At 47.0% G+C, this 19,789-nt stretch overlaps 1 protein-coding gene across 5 annotated transcripts in view; it reads right to left on the reverse strand.

Annotated features, from left to right (window-relative positions):
- Positions 1–19,789, reverse strand: part of TLK1 (tousled like kinase 1) — a 523,998-nt gene that overhangs the window by 143,149 nt on the left and 361,060 nt on the right. For 3 of the 5 annotated variants that reach the window (XM_075317318.1, XM_075317317.1, XM_075317320.1), the window contains exon 4: positions 8,051–8,169. In XM_075317318.1, the coding sequence (XP_075173433.1) occupies positions 8,051–8,169 (119 nt within the window). Of the gene's footprint in view, positions 1–8,050; positions 8,170–8,956; positions 9,073–9,094; positions 9,135–19,789 lie in introns of those variants that run through there. The other 2 variants (XM_075317321.1, XM_075317319.1) reach the window with 2 other exon arrangements.

Below are 19,789 nucleotides of genomic sequence, written 5' to 3' on the forward strand. Positions count from 1 at the left end.
TCTCTATCCCTGTGTCCGTCTCTATCCCTGTGTCCGTCTCTATCCCTGTGTCCGTCTCTATCCCTGTGTCCGTCTCTATCCCTGTGTCCGTCTCTATCCCTGTGTCCGTCTCTATCCCTCTGTCCGTCTCTATCCCTCTGTCCGTCTCTATCCCTGTGTCCGTCTCTATCCCTGTGTCCGTCTCTATCCCTGTGTCCGTCTCTATCCCTGTGTCTCTGTGGCTGTCTGTCTATCTGTGTCTATCTCTATGTCTCTTTCCCCATCTGTCGCTCTCTGTCTGTCTCTATCTCTCTGTCTCACCGCTGATATCATATTACCTCACAATATTACCTCACACATAAGCTTCTTAAACTAACCATGTCCTTTGTTCCTATAGCAACCAATCACAGCTGCTATTAATAACCTTTAGCTCGCAGCTCCATTCACTTTAATGGAGGCAGGTTTTTTGGAGAGTAAAGGCGGCGTTACAGGCTACGATTTATCTGACGATATGTCGTCGGGGTTACGAATTCCGTGATGCACATCCGGCATAGTTAGCGACGTTGTTGCGTGTCACACCTACGTGCAACTCCGAACGATTGCAAATAGGTTGAAAATCGTTGACATGTCGTTCACTTTCAAAATATTGTTCATCATTTGGAACGCAGCAGACATATTGCTACGTTTGATCCCCTGCAAACGACGAACAACATCCACACGACCGCCTTGGTCAAACAATATATCGCTTAACGATTTTGCGTCGCTTGTGAGATCGTTACGTGTCACCGCTAATAAACAACCTATGTGCGATCTCGGCAAATCGTAACTACGATCTGGGAGTGTCACATCGCTAATGAGATCGTCGAATAAATCGTAGCGTGTAAAGCGGCCTTAACTGTAAAGCGCGGGGTTAAATTTTCCTGTCAAAACATAGTCTACGACGTTCCCTGAGTCACATGGAGTGTCTGTGCAAAATTTTGTGATTGTAAATGCGACGGTGCGGATTCCTTTAGCGGACACACACACACACACACACACACTCAGCTTTATATATTAGATTGTATCCAAAGAGCTCCGGTGATGAAGCTCAAAACGTGTCCTTACAGCCTAGTCAGGGTGGTGGCCGCTATATGAAAGGGCAGCAGACTTTTCAAATGTTGAGTTTTTTACCTCAGTATTTGTAGCCAAAACCAGGAGTGGGTGATAAATACAGCAGTGGTGCCCGTGTTTCTATTATACCTTTCCTCTGATTGTTCCACTCTTGGTTTTGGCTACAAATACTGAGGTAAAAAAAAAAACAAACTTCATCAAATACTCAACGTGTGCACGTGGCCTAATACTCCGATATTTTGGGGTCTTATTTTGTATATTGGTGTACAGTCATTTTGCATTGAGAACAGGCGCATCACCCGATTTATTTTCATAGATGCAGTAAGTGAAAAGGCTACAGGAAAAATGTTTTAGAAACATGGACATGCCCTTTAAGAGATTAGTATGGATTTTAGACATTTTCTTGAATGCTGGTCCATTAGCTGCAGAGAATACACACACAGATGTGAGGCCTCCAATATCCAACATAAGGCTATCGCCACAATAAATCAAACTGATGTGATTGGTAGTATAGAGGCGAAGCTTCACCTCTGCAGATTGATTCAACAATACAGAAGATTTTTGTGTTGTTAAAGGGGTTGTCCACTAATAAGACCATCCCTTCTAATTCTAGATGCCTTCCCCAGGTAAAATAATAAAGCCTATACTCACCTCCAGTACCGGCACAGTTATAACAGTGCCACGGCTCACATTCCAGGGGCTTACGTGGGCTTGTAACCTCACGCGACCCCCGCATCCAATCAGTGCCGGATTCTCTCGCAACACCTTCAGACACAGAAGCAATCAATCGGCTGCAGCGCTCCTCACTTCCTGTTGATTTGGTCTGAAGGTGCGGAGAGAAGCAAATGGTGATAGGACGCAGTTCTCACGTGATGTCACAACCCCCACCTGAGCCCCGGGAACATGAGCCCGGACACGACTGGAACGGTGCCAGTACGGGAGAGGAGTATAGGCATTTTTATTTTACATATTTATTTTACATGGGGGAAACATGTAAAATCAGAAAAGGTTGTCCTAGTAATGGACAACCCCTTTAAATATGCAGAGATATTCCAATCCAGGGCTGCGTTCCCACGATGAGCTTTTGATGTTGCAGATTTTCTGCACCTATTATGCAAATTAGGTTACTTGTGTTATTATCACACTTTGGACTCTGCGGTTTCGGTCTCTTTTTGGTGCGTCATGCTTTAACCCTAGAACGCATACCTGGGGCCTCGCACTTGTTTTCTATTGTAGATTTCTATGGTTGCGCGTTCTAGGGTTTAATAATGCTGCTTTGTTTTTGATACTTCCTGGTAATTGGCTTTGATTTTATTGATACAGTCATGTGCTGATTACATGCATCTTGATGAGTTTCCACTGAAGAAACTCCATATGAATGCATGTGCGATTTTTTCGCATTAATTGCAAGTGTTTGGGAAAAATCTGCCCAGAAAACTCTGCCCAGAAAACAAGCACGAAAAAAATTGACACGTTGCGGATCTGAAATGCCTGATTCAGACAAAGTTTTAAACTGGTCTGTTCTGTGTTTATCAAGTATAGAAGATGTAAATATTACAGTCTGAGGGTCTGTGCACACTGGAAAAATGTGTTTCTTAAGCAAAATCCGCACCCTCTGGCAGAATTCCGCACCTGCGGCATAAAAAAAACGCACCCGAAATCCACATGCAGTTTTACCGCAGTTTTTTGCGGTTTTGGTGCGGATTTTCCGCGGTTGTGTCCCTGTGGCTTTTAACCATTATTTAATGGCAAAATCGCGGGTGACATGCTACTTCTTTTTCCTGCAGAAATTCTGCAGCAAAACCTATAGGGAAAAAAACGCAGTGTGCGCACAGCAATTTGGATTTCTCAGATCATGCTGGGGAAGGAAATGCATGAATTTTATGAACAAAAACGGCACCTTTTCTGCAGCAAAAATGCAGTGTGCGCACAGGGCCTAAAGGGTGCTTTACACGCTGCGACATCGCTAGCGATCTCGTTAGCGATGTAACACGTCAGATCGCACATACGATTTGCCGAGATCGCACATGTGACCGGCGCTACAAAAATGACCTATCTGCGATCTCGGCAAATCTTATCTGCAATCTGGCGTGTCACATCGCTAACGAGATCGCTAGCGATGTCGCAGCGTGTAAAGCACCCTTTAGGGTATGCTCACACGAGTGTAGGACTCAGATGAGTGCAATGTGAGAAAAGATTGCACAAGGACTAATGTTATTCAATGAGGGGGAGCAGATGGTCAGGTTTTTTTCTCATCCCCATTCTGGATGAGCGAAAAGTCGCACCATGCGGTGATTATAAGCAAGAGCCGTGTCACTCGCACCCATACACGCCTATGGGTGCGAGTGAAACATCGGACTGAACTCTGATGACATCCAAGTGCAGTGGGATATGCGCACGGGCTGACAATGAAGGAGATGGGGAGATCAATCCGTCCCTCTCCTCCACAGCTGTGATCCGATAGAAGGATCGGATCACAGTTGTATGACACTTGGTTCACGCTGGCAGCACAGAGGATGCCGAGGGTCATTAGTATATCGCATCCGCTGCACTCACATTGGATGCCATACGCTTGTGTGAATCCAGCAGTTCCTACAATGAGTTGTTGGCACTGCATATTTTGCTGCAAAAAACAAAACAACGCAGCGTCTTAGGCTGTGTGCACACTGTGTTCTTATCACGTTTTTTTGATGCGTGTTTTTTTTTTTTTTTTTTTTTTTTAAGTACAGTTTTGTCACAAAACTGCAAGCAAATCCTTATGCCAGTGAAGTCAATGAGAAACCTGAAGGAGTGCATATGTGGAGTTCTTTTCATTGCAGATTTGGTGCCAAAAATAATCTGCACTATGTCAATTCTTTAAGCATTTTTCACCATTGAAAGCAAGGAATAAAACGCATGCAAAAACTGTGCTGCGTTTTTTCTACCAAGAGATGCCGAAATTTATGCACCGAATGTGTGCACATAACCGTCAAGTTTCAGCAAAGTGGATGTGATTTATAGAAATTTCATGCCCAATTTTTTATTTTTTTTAACACTGCGCTAAGTATACTGCAGTGCGTTTATGAAATTTTCGACATGTCAATTTCTCTTCCGGGTACGATAAGTTTATGTATGGATTTTTCCCATAGACTTGTATTAGTTGGTGAAAATACAGGTAAAAAAATGCATATAATCTGCATATGACTGTTTTCAAAGCCAAATACCAGGAAGTATCAGAACAACAAAGCAGCATTATTTATTTTATAATGTACCAAAAGGAGACAAAAAAAACACAGCATCAAAAAAAGCAATAAAAACAGAAACATAAAACAAATTAGCAAATCGGTGTATAAGTGCTGCAGAAAATCTGCAACATGAAAATCTCACCAAATACTCATCAGAGCAATGCAGCTTAAAGGGAACCAACCAGCAGGATTTTCATAAATAAAGTAAAACCAGTGCTATACTGGTGCTAGGATGCTGAGTGTAAGCATAGCTTTTGTTCTGAGATTGGAGGTTTTATTTCAGAAATATGTGCAAGTAAAGTTACAGCAATGCACTGCTATATGATTGACAGGTGCAACAGGAAGTGAATATGTGGGTCAGGTCTTGCTATCTGTTCCAGTCCCTGTGTCTGCCTGTGCCACATTTAACATCTATGATGGTGACAGGGGGAGAAAGGCCAGACAGGCAGACAGGGGGCAGGAATAGACAGCAAGACCCGACCCACATATTCCCTTCCTGTTGCAACTGTCAATCAAATAGCAGTGCATTGCTGGAACTTTACTTGCACATATTTTTGAAATTAAACATCCAAATCTCAGAACAAAAGTTAAGCTTACATTCAGCATCCTAGCGCCAGTATAGAACTGGCTTTACTTTATATATGAAAATCGTGATGGTTGGTTCCCTCTAAGAACATGTGTTCAGGTTGTGGAGCCATGTGACCAGAGTCGTGCCTGCAATTGTACGGTGGACTAGTAGAATACAGGAAGCTTAGGAAATGTTTGATCCATAATAAACCAAGGAATTAAAAAGGAAGACTAAACAGCATCCTGCATTCTGGTCTTGTAACGAGGGTAAGGCCCCTTTTCACACATCAGTTTTCTTGACGGATCTATAGCTCAGTCACAGGTTGTGGCTAAACTGATGCGACAGATCAGTTTTTTGACGGATACAACTAGCTGGGGGCTGATAATTGGAGCATGCGCAGTTAAAAAAAAAAACAGAATCAGTCGCTGGATTCCATCATTTGACGGATGACGACGGATCCTGAGCCCATAGGCTTCCATTCTACCAAACGACACTGTCCGTTTTTTCAGCGTACACAAAAAAACGTTACTGTGGACGTAGTCTCCAGATCCGTCAAACAATGGAAGAAACGTGAGGCCATCGCAATCCGTTGCTAATACAAGTCAATGAGAAAAAAAAACGATTAAGTGACATCAGTCGCTGGATCATTTTTTTTCAAAATTCGACAAATGGTGATGGATGGCAAAAAACTGATGTGTGAAAGGGGCCTAAGGAGGAGCAAATTGATTTCAAGAACCTTAATCAAGCAGCCAGGTCAGTATCTCATGACCACTGGAGAGGAGCCCTGGGAACCGATTACAACCTGCAAGCATCTGAGGATCAAACCAGAGGCCACGAATGCCGGCGCTCTGCAGGGCTTCCATCAGTGATCACAGAATACTGACCGGACCACTGGATAAGGGGCCTGCAAATATTTTTTCTCATTTGTAAACAAGAGTAAAATCTCCAACACTATGGCTTGTGTGCATTTTCGGTCCATGAGCCATCTGTAAAAAAATAATTGGATCGCATTTGGACCAATGTTATTCAATGAGACAGTTTTTGTCTGCGAAAAAGAAAAAAAAAAAGTTACAGCATGCATGATTTGCCTCCGAGAATGGAATGGCACTGGGCCATTTAAGTCAATGGGTCCATGAAAAAAAAAAAAACTAATCAGACTGCCCTACGATGATATCCAATTTTCATAGACTAAGGGGTACTTTGCACACGACATCGCAAGCCGATAGCGATGCCGAGCGCGATAGTCCCCACCCCCGTCGCACCTGCGATATCTTGTGATAACTGCCGTAGCGAACATTGTCGCTACGGCAGCTTCACATGCACTTACCTGCCCTGCGACGTCGCTCTGGCCGGCGACCCGCCTCCTTCCTAAGGGGGCGGGTCATGCGGCGTCACAGCGACATCACACGGCAGGTGGCCAATAGAAGTGGAGGGGCGGAGAAGAGCGGGACATAAACATCCCGCTCACCTTCCGCATTGCAGCCGGGACGCAGGTAGGAGATGTTCCTCGCTCCTGCGGCTTCACACACAGCGATGTGTGCTGCCGCAGAAACGAGGAACTACATCGTAACATCGGTCCTTCCGAAATTATGGAAATTACCGACGCTACACCGATCACACGATTTCGACACTTTTGCGCTCGTCAATCATAGCAAAAACGATTCACATACTCCGATGTTGACAGCGACGCCGGATGTGCGCCACTTTTGATTTGACCCCACCGACATCGCACCTGCGATGTCGTAGTGTGCAAAGTACCCCTTAGAATGGAGGAGGTGGAGAATCTTTTTTTTCCTCTCTACCTGCAAGAAAAACAGATCCCACTCTGTCCGATTACGTTACTCAGACACTGATCAGATTTTTTCATATGGAGAAAATCCGGTGGTGTGAACGCAGACTATGTCGTGTCACCGCACAGCCGAGATGCGGCCCTGTTATTGACCTTCACATGGATTATAATAAAGGAGTGGAAACTGTTAACAGCCTATTAATGGGCGCACAATTGGAAGTTAATAACCCCGAGTAATCAGCACGCACTTAAGTTGACAGCCACTGTGTCCGTAGGCAAATGCAACATATGTCCTTATCCCTAACATTATACATCTCCGGTAACATTGCTGTCATGTGCACAGAAGGAATTGATGACTTGCGGTGAATGGATTCACAGAGCAGAGTCCAGCAGACCGTAATCTGTAGCCTATATACAGAAGACCTGCAAACCACCTCTTATCTGATGGCATCCGCGGCTCTGCTTTTGATTAGCCAGCCTGGCGAAAAATGTCAACGTTGTAGCGCGATGAACAAGTGACATCACAAAAGCAGAGTCGGACATGCCTTGCCTTCAGGTAGCAATCAGTTCTCAGGAGTCCCATCCAATGGCCACAGATCACTGACCAAGACACTGGACCGGGTCCTGTAAATGTATATGCACCAACTCTAGTAGCCATCTTTGCTGCTTAAAGCACTACTCAAGTATTTTGTTTTTCTTTCAGCGCTGGAGTGGCCCTTTAATCTAAGTCACCTGACCCCGGTCTTTTACTTACCTGCTGCACCTTTTTTCAGCACCGCTCCGCTCCATCTTCTGACTGTCCGGAAGTCAGAAGTTACGTCACAAGTAGTGATGAGCGGGCACTTATCATGTGGGTACTCTGTACTCATAATGAGCAGTTGGATAGTTGGATGCTCGGATGGGCGCCACTTGAGCACCTGAGTATAATGGAAGTCAATAGGGAACTCAAGCATTGTAAAACTCGGAAAATCTTCGGGTAAAATGCTCGAGTTCCCCATTGACTTCCATTATACTTGGGTGCTTGAGTCGCACCCCACTGCTCTTAACAAGCAGAGAGCACTTAAGCATGGTAATGCTTGCTCAGGACTAGTCACAAGCGCTCAATACAAGTCAATGAGAGCCAGAATGAGGCTCTCATAGACTTGAATTGAGTTGTGACCTACAGCTCTACGAAACACTGGAGCTGCAGAAATCCAATGTGAGCGGCTGTGATAAAAGGTGAAGATGATGACGGATGAGTAAATAAACCTGGGGTAGAGGACTTAGAATAGACCCACCACTCCCGCTGTGAAATAAAACAAAAATGCAAGTGGTGCTTTAACTAATCTTCACAAGGAGCTGTCAAATATTTGTTAATTAATAGTATTTTATACCACTTACTTTTGCTCCAACGCTACAACTACCGGTGCTACCAGTGCTGCCGCTGACACCTCCAGTAAACCGGGCCTCCAGCAATTCCTGCCGCCTTGGGTCCAGGCTGTGGAGTTCATCCATGACACCTATGTAGCAAGAACTAGAAGTTAATTATCCAAAATGATAAATTATAACAACTTCTGCAACACAAAACAGATAATCATCCAGTATCAAAACATTATATTTCCAATACAATTGCATAATAATAATAATAATAATAATAATAATAATAATAATAAAATCTAAAGCAACACCGGAAATAAACCTTTATCCTCTAATTAATGACTTGGTTACTAAGGACACAGGGGACAGAGGTGCAGACACTTCTAGAAGACGCCTGCAATCCTCCGCTACCTTCGTACGCGATACATCAGAGACAAAATCTTTAAATACATGCAAAATATATTATTGAACAAACCATATTGTAATATTTCCAGAATTATGATTGCTTGTCGTATCAAACAAAACAAAAAAAATAAACAGTTTAGAAATGGACTTTGTGGGGAAAGCATCTGGTCATCACACCGGTGGCAGCGGTGCAGCGCGGTCCTGGTGGCTAGTGGCGGCCATGGGCCATACGTGGGGCTGCACACGCACTGGGCACAGAGCTATGGCTGCAGGCTCTGGTCACTGGCTACTTGCCCTTTAAGCATGGCCTACACTGCTGCTCAGGGTGCAGGTCACAGTCAATGTTAAATATTGGCCAGCCCAGATGAGGGCAGGCAGAGCCATGTCTGCTGGGCCCCAGCCTCAGGCCTCCCGTATTTACAGCACGTAATACACTGCACGAAGCATTTCCATCTTGCAAAAAGTGTCAAATGCAAACTTCAGACTTCCCTACTAGTCAGCTCCACTGCAGAGCGCATCACCCACCGTTCAGATCGCCGCTTGCCAACCACAAGAGCATATGGGCGCCCGGCACTGCACACACGGCGATTATTCCCTGCCGGTACTCAACGGGCACTGAGTACCGGCACCTTTGGGGGGGGGTGTGGGGGGGCACACACTCACCACACGGGACCGCGCATGCGTCGGAAAAGTCTCGCGTCGCCACCAATTCCTGGCGACGCGAGAATTCCGGTACGCATGCGCAGCCCCCTCCCTCTCTCCATCACTTGGTATCTCCTACAAGTCGTGCGCGTCCCCGCAGTCACATAGGAGAAGTGCGCGTGCCCGATACGTCAATCAGTTGTTTTTTTTTTCCTCCTTACCGTATTTGGCTGTAATTCAGATTACACACAGGAAGTCAGATCACTAGAGCCGCGTGTCACATCCACGGGTCCTGCACTGTCCCCGAGCGGGGCTGGACAATATATACATGACAATAAATACATTATATATGCCCATCATATGTCTTCAAGTACACATTATAATATATATATATATATATATATATATATATATATATATATATATATATATATATATATATATGTAAATATATGCATATATGTAAATATATGCATATATGTATATATATGTAAATATATGCATATATATGCATATATGTATATATGTATATATATATATGTAAATACATATATATATATATATATAAATATATGCATATATGTATATATATAAATATATGCATATATGTGTATATGTGTGTGTATATATATGTAAATATATGCATATATGTGTATATGTGTGTGTATATATATGTAAATATATGCATATATGTATATATGTAAATATATGCATATATGTATATACATATATGTATATACATATATGTACAGTTAGGTCCAGAAATATTTGGACAGTGACACAATTTTCGCGAGTTGGGCTCTGCATGCCACCACATTGGATTTGAAATGAAACCTCTACAACAGAATTCAAGTGCAGATTGTAACGTTTAATTTGAAGGTTTGAACAAAAATATCTGATAGAAATTGTAGGAATTGTCACATTTCTTTACAAACACTCCACATTTTAGGAGGTCAAAAGTAATTGGACAAATAAACCAAACCCAAAAAAATATTTTTATTTTCAATATTTTGTTGCGAATCCTTTGGAGGCAATCACTGCCTTAAGTCTGGAACCCATGGACATCACCAAACGCTGGGTTTCCTCCTTCTTAATGCTTTGCCAGGCCTTTACAGCCGCAGCCTTCAGGTCTTGCTTGTTTGTGTGTCTTTCCGTCTTAAGTCTGGATTTGAGCAAGTAAAATGCATGCTCAATTGGGTTAAGATCTGGTGATTGACTTGGCCATTGCAGAATGTTCCACTTTTTTGCACTCATGAACTCCTGGGTAGCTTTGGCTGTATGCTTGGGGTCATTGTCCATCTGTACTATGAAGCGCCGTCCGATCAACTTTGCGGCATTTGCCTGAATCTGGGCTGAAAGTATATCCCGGTACACTTCAGAATTCATCCGGCTACTCTTGTCTGCTGTTATGTCATCAATAAACACAAGTGACCCAGTGCCATTGAAAGCCATGCATGCCCATGCCATCACGTTGCCTCCACCATGTTTTACAGAGGATGTGGTGTGCCTTGGATCATGTGCTGTTCCCTTTCTTCTCCAAACTTTTTTCTTCCCATCATTCTGGTACAGGTTGATCTTGGTCTCATCTGTCCATAGAATACTTTTCCAGAACTGAGCTGGCTTCATGAGGTGTTTTTCAGCAAATTTAACTCTGGCCTGTCTATTTTTGGAATTGATGAATGGTTTGCATCTAGATGTGAACCCTTTGTATTTACTTTCATGGAGTCTTCTCTTTACTGTTGACTTAGAGACAGTTACACCTACTTCACTGAGAGTGTTCTGGACTTCAGTTGATGTTGTGAACGGGTTCTTCTTCACCAAAGAAAGTATGCGGCGATCATCCACCACTGTTGTCATCCGTGGACGCCCAGGCCTTTTTGAGTTCCCAAGCTCACCAGTCAATTCCTTTTTTCTCAGAATGTACCCGACTGTTGAGTTTGCTACTCCAAGCATGTCTGCTATCTCTCTGATGGATTTTTTCTTTGTTTTCAGCCTCAGGATGTTCTGCTTCACCTCAATTGAGAGTTCCTTAGACCGCATGTTGTCTGGTCACAGCAACAGCTTCCAAATGCAAAACCACACACCTGTAATCAACCCCAGACCTTTTAACTACTTCATTGATTACAGGTTAATGAGGGAGACGCCTTCAGAGTTAACTGCAGCCCTTAGAGTCCCTTGTCCAATTACTTTTGGTCCCTTGAAAAAGAGGAGGCTATGCATTACAGAGCTATGATTCCTAAACCCTTTCTCCGATTTGGATGTGAAAACTCTCATATTGCAGCTGGGAGTGTGCACTTTCAGCCCATATTATATATATAATTGTATTTCTGAACATGTTTTTGTAAACAGCTAAAATAAAACTTGTGTCACTGTCCAAATATTTCTGGACCTTACTGTATATACATATCTATATATATAATTGCCTTATTCTGTCTGTCTGTCTGTCTGTCTGTCTATCTGTCTGTCTGTCTGTCTGTCATGCTCCGAAATTGTGTCCTTACGGTGACACAAAGCTGATTGGCCGCTGGGCTCGCCATGGCCCCGCCCCCCCACACGGATTGGCCTCTCGCCCCGGCTCTCTGCAGGCCCCACCCCCTCACGCAATGCACGCTCGCTGTGGCCCAACTGACACGGGGCTCCGATTCCCAGGTGAGTACACACACACATCAGATCACACACACCTCACACACACCTCACACATCACATCCACACATCACACTCACTCTCACACACACCTCACACATCACATCCACACACTCACAACATCCTGGGATATCGCTTGCTTCTACACCGGCTCCGTCAGGATCCCGGCAGCGCCAGACATAACCTTGCGATGCTGGGATCTTAACGGAGGCCGTGAAAGCTGGTAACCATTATACACATCGGGTAACTAAGGTCCCTTAGTTACCCGATGTGTATCATAGTTACCAGTGTACACCGGCTCACACTCACTCTCACACACATCACATCGCATCCACACATCAAGGTCCTGCAGCTGCAGAACATACATAACATAACAGCACACACATACACACACACACAAATCAGATCACACTCACTCACATACACACATCACATCGCATCCACATACTCACAACATCCTGGGATATCGCTTGCTTCTCGGCGGCGATATTGTGCTGTGATCTTCCAGGACCTGCGGGAGGATCACATGGCCAGAAGCATGTGATATCCCCGGATGTTGTGAGTATCAGCGCGTATGTGCAATATCGTCAGTGTCTGTGTGTGTGAGTGTATGCGATCGTGTGTGTGTGTGAGTGTATGCGATCGGGTGTGTGTGTGAGTGTATGCGATCGGGTGTGTGTGTGAGTGGATGCGATCGTGTGTGTGTGTGAGTGTATGCGATCGTGTGTGTGTGTGAGTGTATGCGATCGGGTGTGTGTGTGAGTGTATGCGATCGGGTGTGTGTGTGAGTGTATGCGATCGGGTATGTGTGTGAGTGGATGCGATCGGGTGTGTGTGTGAGTGGATGCGATCGGGTGTGTGTGAGTGTATGCGATCGGGTGTGTGTGTGAGTGGATGCGATCGGGTGTGTGTGTGAGTGGATGCGATCGGTTGTGTGTGTGAGTGGATGCGATCGGTTGTGTGGGTGAGTGGATGCGATCGGTTGTGTGGGTGAGTGGATGCGATCGGGTGTGGGTGAGTGTCGGCAGAGGAGCACGGCGTGCTGGAGGAGGCTGGGAGCAGAGAGGCTGATCTTGGGGAAGGCTGGGAGGGGGGGGCTGATGCTGAGGGAGGCTGGAAGGAGAGAGGCTGAGCAAACGTGCTCCATCCGCCATACTGCGCACTCCCCATCGTGCTGCATCCCCCATGCTGCACACTCCCAAACGTGGTCCATCCGCCATGCTGCGCACTCCCAAACGTGGTCCATCCGCCATGCTGCGCACTCCCAAACGTGGTCCATCCGCCATGCTGCGCACTCCCAAACGTGCTCCATCCGCCATGCTGCGCACTCCCAAACGTGCTCCATCCGCCATACTGCGCACTCCCCATCGTGCACCATCCGGCATGCTGCGCACTCCTAAGCGGATGGAGCATGATGGGGGGTGCGCAGCATGGCGGATGGAGCACGTTTGGGAGTGCGCAGCATGGCGGATGGAGCACGTTTGGGAGTGCGCAGCATGACGGATGGAGCACGTTTGGGAGTGCGCAGCATGACGGATGGAGCATGTTTGGGAGTGCGCAGCATGCCGGATGGTGCACGATGGGGAGTGCGCAGTATGGCGGATGGAGCACGTTTGGGAGTGCGCAGCATGGCGGATGGAGCACGTTTGGGAGTGCGCAGCATGGCGGATGGACCACGTTTGGGAGCGCGCAGCATGGCGGATGGAGCACGTTTGGGAGTGCGCAGCATGGCGGATGGAGCACGTTTCGGAGTGCGCAGCATGGCGGATGGAGCACGTTTGGGAGTGCGCAGCATGGCGGATGGAGCACGTTTGGGAGTGCGCAGCATGCCGGATGGTGCACGATGGGGAGTGCGCAGTATGGCGGATGGAGCACGTTTGGGAGTGTGCAGCATGGCGGATGGAGCACGTTTGGGAGTGCGCAGCATGGCGGATGGACCACGTTTGGGAGTGCGCAGCATGTCGGATGGAGCACGTTTGGGAGTGCGCAGCATGGCGGATGGAGCACGTTTGGGAGTGCGCAGCATGGCGGGTGGAGCACGTTTGGGAGTGCGCAGCATGGCGGATGGAGCATGATAGGGGGTGCGCAGCATGGCGGATGGAGCACGTTTGGGAGTGCGCAGCATGGCGGATGGAGCACGTTTGGGAGTGTGCAGCATGGCGGATAGAGCACGATGGGGAGTGCGCAGCATGGCGGATGGAGCACGTTTGGGAGTGCGCAGCATGGCGGATGGAGCACGTTTGGGAGTGCGCAGCATGGCGGATGGAGCACGTTTGGGAGTGCGCAGCATGCCGGATGGTGCACGATGGGGAGTGCGCAGTATGGCGGATGGAGCACGTTTGGGAGTGCGCAGCATGGCGGATGGAGCACGTTTGGGAGTGCGCAGCATGGCGGATGGAGCACGTTTGGGAGTGCGCAGCATGGCGGGTGGAGCACGTTTGGGAGTGCGCAGCATGGCGGATGGAGCATGATAGGGGGTGCGCAGCATGGCGGATGGAGCACGTTTGGGAGTGCGCAGCATGGCGGATGGAGCACGTTTGGGAGTGTGCAGCATGGCGGATAGAGCACGATGGGGAGTGCGCAGCATGGCGGATGGAGCACGTTTGGGAGTGCGCAGCATGGGGGATGCAGCACGATGGGGAGTGCGCAGTATGGCGGATGGAGCACGTTTGGGAGTGCGCAGCATGGCGGATGGACCACGTTTGGGAGTGCGCAGCATGGCGGATGGAGCACGTTTGGGAGTGCGCAGCATGGGGGATGCAGCACGATGGGGGGGTGCGCAGCATGGGGGATGGAGCACGATGGGAGGTGCACACCTCCCCCCAACACACACACACACGCGCACTGCACAACACACACACACTAGGAATCACAAACAACGCCCTACACAGACACCCACACACACAGACAACGCTGCACACACAAATATACACACATACTGCACAACACACACATTGCTCAAAACATACCTCCCCCCAAAACACACCACACACACACAAACCGCACAACACACACACACACACAACGCTACAGACACACAGCGCTCCACAAACAACGCAACACACGCAACACACATACAACACCGCTCTCACCCCCCGCGACACTCAGAACATGTACAGCGCCCTACACAAACACTTGGTAACTACACACAACAACATCTATATATATAACAAAAATCATACATGAACTACACAATACGTAAATTCTAGAATACCCGATGCGTAGAATCGGGCCACCTTCTAGTATATATATATATATATATATACACACACACAAATATAGATATATATATATATATATATGTGTGTGTTTATATATATATATATGTATACATATATGTGTGTGTGTGTGTTATGTATAAATGTATATATTTATAAATATAAGATGAAAATTATTTATATATATATATATATATATATATATATATATATATATATATATATATATATATATATATACACACATGCACATATATTATATACATATATACACACACACACTAATATATATCTCAGAAGTTATAAAATGTTATATATGCATAGAATTTTATTCAAAATTATATTTACTCACATTTATATTATTTTATTCAAAACTAATAATATATATATATATATATATATATATATATATATATATATATATATATACTAGAAGGTGGCCCGATTCTACGCATCGGTTATTCTAGAATTTACGTATGTATGATTTTTGTTATATATATATATAGATGTTGTTGTAGTTGTGTAGTTACCAAGTGTTTGTGTAGGGGCTGTACATGTTCTGGGTGTTGTCTGGGTGTAGCGGGGGGTGAGAGCGGTGTTGTATGTGTGTTGCGTGTGTTGCGTTGTTTGTGGAGCGCTGTGTGTCTGTAGCGTTTGTGTGTGTGTTGCGCGGTTTGTGTGTGTGTGGTGTGTTTTGGGGGAGGTATGTTTTGTGCAATGTGTGTGTTGCGCAGTATGTGCGTATATTTATGTATGCCGCGGTGTTTGTGTGTTGGGTGTTGTGTGTGTGCAGCGTTGTCTGTGTGTGTGGGTGTCTGTGTAGGGCGGTGTTTGTGGTTCCCAGTGTGTGTTGTGCAGTGCACGTGTGTGTGTGTGTGTGTTGGGGGGAGGTGTGCACCTCCCATCGTGCTCCATCCCCCATGCTGCGCACCCCCCATCGTGCTCCATCCCCCATGCTGCGCACTCCCCATCGTGCTCCATCCGCCATGCTGCGCACTCCCAAACGTGCTCCATCCGCCATACTGCGCACTCCCCATCGTGCTGCATCCAACATGCTGCGCACTCCCAAACGTGCTCCATCCGCCATGCTGCGCACTCCCAAACGTGCTCCATCCGCCATGCTGCGCACTCCCCATCGTGCTCCATCCGCCATGCTGCGCACTCCCAAACGTGCTCCATCCGCCATGCTGCGCACTCCCAAACGTGCTCCATCCGCCATGCCGCGCACCCCCCATCGTGCTCCATCCGCCATGCTGCGCACTCCCAAACGTGCTCAATCCGCCATGCTGCGCACTCCCAAACGTGCTCCATCCGCCATGCTGCGCACTCCCAAACGTGCTCCATCCCCCATGCTGCGCACTCCCCATCGTGCTCCATCCCCCATTCTGCGCACCCCCCATCGTGCTCCATCCCCCATGCTGCACCAGCATCAGCCTCTTTGCCCGCAGCATCAGCCTCTCTGCCCGCAGCATCAGCCTCTCTCCTCCCAGCATCAGCCTCTCTCCTCCCAGCATCAGCCTCTCCTCCCAGCATCAGCCTCTCCTCCCAGCATCAGCCTTTTCTGTCCCTAGCATGAGCCTCTCTCCTCCCAGCCTACCCCAGCCTCAGCCTCCCCCAGCATCAGCCTCTCTTCTCTCAGCCTCCCCCTCCCAGCCTTCCCCAGGATCAGCCTCTCTCCTCCCAGCATCAGCCTCTCTCCTCCCAGCATCAGCCTCTCTCCTCCCAGCATCAGCCTCTCTCCTCCCAGCATCAGCCTCTCTCCTCCCAGCATCAGCCTTTTCTGTCCCCAGCATCAGCCTTTTCTGTCCCCAGCATCAGCCTTTTCTGTCCCCAGCATCAGTCTCTCTCCTCCCAGCCTACCCCAGCCTCAGCCTCCCCCAGCATCAGCCTCTCTTCTCTCAGCCTCCCCCTCCCAGCCTTCCCCAGGATCAGCCTCTCTCCTCCCAGCCTCCTCCAGCACGCCGTGATCCTCTGCCGACACAGATCCGATCGCACACACACACACACTCACACACACCCGATCGCATACACTCACACACACCCGATCGCATACACTCACGCACACACACATTGACGATATTGCACATACGCGCTCACACTCACAACATCCGGAGATACCACATGCTTCTGGCCATGTGATCCTCCGGCAGGTCCTGGAAGTTCACAGCACAGTATCGCCGCCGAGAAGCAAGCGATATCCCAGGATGTTGTGAGTGTGTGGATGCGATGTGATGTGTGTGTGAGGTGTGTGTGAGAGAGTGTGATCTGATGTGCGTGCGTGTGTGTATGTTCCGCCGCTGCAGGACCTTGATGCGCTGGTAACTATGCTACCATGGTTACCAGCGTATCCCGTCCCCCGCTCGCACGGGAGCCCACACCAGCATACGGCGGCAACCCCAGCAATGTGAGGGTATGTGTCGGCTGGGTTGGCGGCGTACGCTGATGTGGGCTCCCGGGGGTACAGTACTCACCTGGGAGTCGTGGCTCCGTGTCGGTCGGTTCGGGGAATGCGTACGGGGGCGGGGCCAGAGCGAGCGTGCATTGCGTGAGAGGGGCGGGGCGTGGGCGAGTTGCCTGGGCGAGCGGCCAATCCGTGGGGGGGGGCGGGGCCATGGCGAGCCCAGCGGCCAATCAGCTTTGTGTCACCGTAAGGACACAATTTTGTTGCAAGACAGACAGACAGACAGAATAAGGCAATTATATATATAGATATAGATATAGATATATATATATATATATTATATAAAAAAAAAACAGAAAGTAAAGGAGAACTATTAATTACTGCCTGTAAGCAAAAGGGCAAATTAAATTTATGATGATTTTTTTAGGAATCCGCCAACTTCGCAGAGTTTGATCAATTAGCGTTTTGAGCCATTTTGAGCCGTTCCTGCAGCGACATCTTGTAATCTACTAGAAGCTACGTCACAAGCACTCAATACAAGACTATGAGAACCATATCAAGGCCAGAACAAGGATCTCATAGACTTGTATTGAGTTGTGACCTCCAGCACTCCATGAAACATTGAAGCTGCTGGCAGATCAAAAATCATAGAGACTAATGGGAGCGACACTAGAAACAGATGAACACATTGGAAGGTGAGTATAAGGGCTCATTCACACGACCGTTCCGTTTTTGCGGTCCTGTTTTTTCATGGATGCATATATGTGGCATCTGTGTGACAACTGCATCCGTCCCATTCCGTTCCATATACGTTTTTTTTGTGGACGGCAAAATAAACGGAAGGAGAGTTACATGCAGTCCAGGGTATCTGGCCAGATGCTGGTCCCCATATCATGTCTATGGAGAACAGAATCTGGGGCAAAGGGGTAGGAGCAAGCGATACATACTCACCGATCACCGGCACGGCTGTCACACTCTTTGATCTTCCCAAGCCGGCCGCTCATTAGGCTCATACATATTCACTCCTCCCCTGTCTGTGATTGGTTAGAATCAGACTCGCCCCCCATGTTGAGTGACAGCTGTCTGACTGCAACAAATCACAGACGCCGGTGGGCGGGTCTCTCTCGTACAGTACAATAAATAATTAAAAAAAAAAACAGCCTGCAGTCCCCCCCAATTTTCATACCAGCCAACATAAAGCCTCACAGCTGCTGGCTGGTATTCTCAGGCTGGGGAGACCAACATTATTGGGAGCCTCCCCAGCCTAAAAATATCAGCCAGCCGGAAATGCTCAGTTCCGGAGCTGCCTGGTATTCTGATAGTGGCTGCGGCCTGGTACTATTGATTTGAATGGGAACTGGATGTGCAGTACCCGGCTGCAGCAGCTATCAGAAGTTAGGGGCAGCTCCAGAACTGAGCATTTCCGGCTGTCTGCTGCCACCACCGGGACAGAAAACCGCTAATCAGAGGAGTGTGCTGTTGCCCGCCGATCTGGATATACTATCAATGTGAAAGTAGTGGACAACGCCATGACTCACCATGGCTCCTCCCATTTAGCAATTTTGATGAATTGCCCCCTAACGCTGTTTGCCCAAGAGGAGTTTAGGGAGAGATTTTGACCCTGTGTATGTTCGCGGGTTCTTAAAGCTCCAGCAAAGTGGATGGGATTTGTAGAGATCTCCTGCTCTTTGTGATATATATTTTTTTTTAACTCCGCGTACTCTGACCTGCGGTGCACATTTCAGATCTGCAATATGTCAATTCCTCTTTCGGGTACGTGAGTTTTATGTGTAGACTTTCCCCATAGAATTACATTAGATGCAGAAAATCCGCACATTAGTACATCAATAAAGTTTTGTCAAATCCAAATACCAGAAAGTATCAAAAACAAATCAGCTTTATTTAACCCCTTCACGACCAGCCGATTTTGCGCTTTCCGGTTTTTTGTTTTTATTTGCCGTAATTTTTTAATTTTTCTGTCAGTATAGCCATATGAGGGCTTACTTTTTTGCGAAACTAGTTGTAGTTTTAAATGAAACCATGAGTTTTAAAATATAGTGTACTGGAAAACGGGGAAAAAAAATTCCAAATGCTGAAAAATTGCAAAAAAAAAAAAAAGTGTGATTGCACGATTGTTGTTGAGGAATTTTGTTCACTATATGGTAAAACTGATGTGTCACTGTGATGCCTGAGGTCAGTGCAAGTTCGTAGACACCAAACATGTATAGGTTTACTTTTATCTAAGGGGTTAAAAAAAAAAAAATCTCAAGTTTGTCTAAAAAAAAGTGGCGCTCTTTTCGCACCTTTATCTATGATCCATAGTATTCTCATTTTTCAGGATGTATAGCTCAGTGGACTGCTTATGTTTTGCGTCTCGAGCTGACGTTTTTAAGGCTATGTGCCCACGCTGCGGAAAATGCGCGGATTTTGCAGCGGATTTCTCGCGGAAAAGCC

This window comes from Anomaloglossus baeobatrachus, chromosome 7 (assembly GCF_048569485.1).
Source record: "Anomaloglossus baeobatrachus isolate aAnoBae1 chromosome 7, aAnoBae1.hap1, whole genome shotgun sequence".
NCBI lineage: Eukaryota > Metazoa > Chordata > Amphibia > Anura > Aromobatidae > Anomaloglossus > Anomaloglossus baeobatrachus.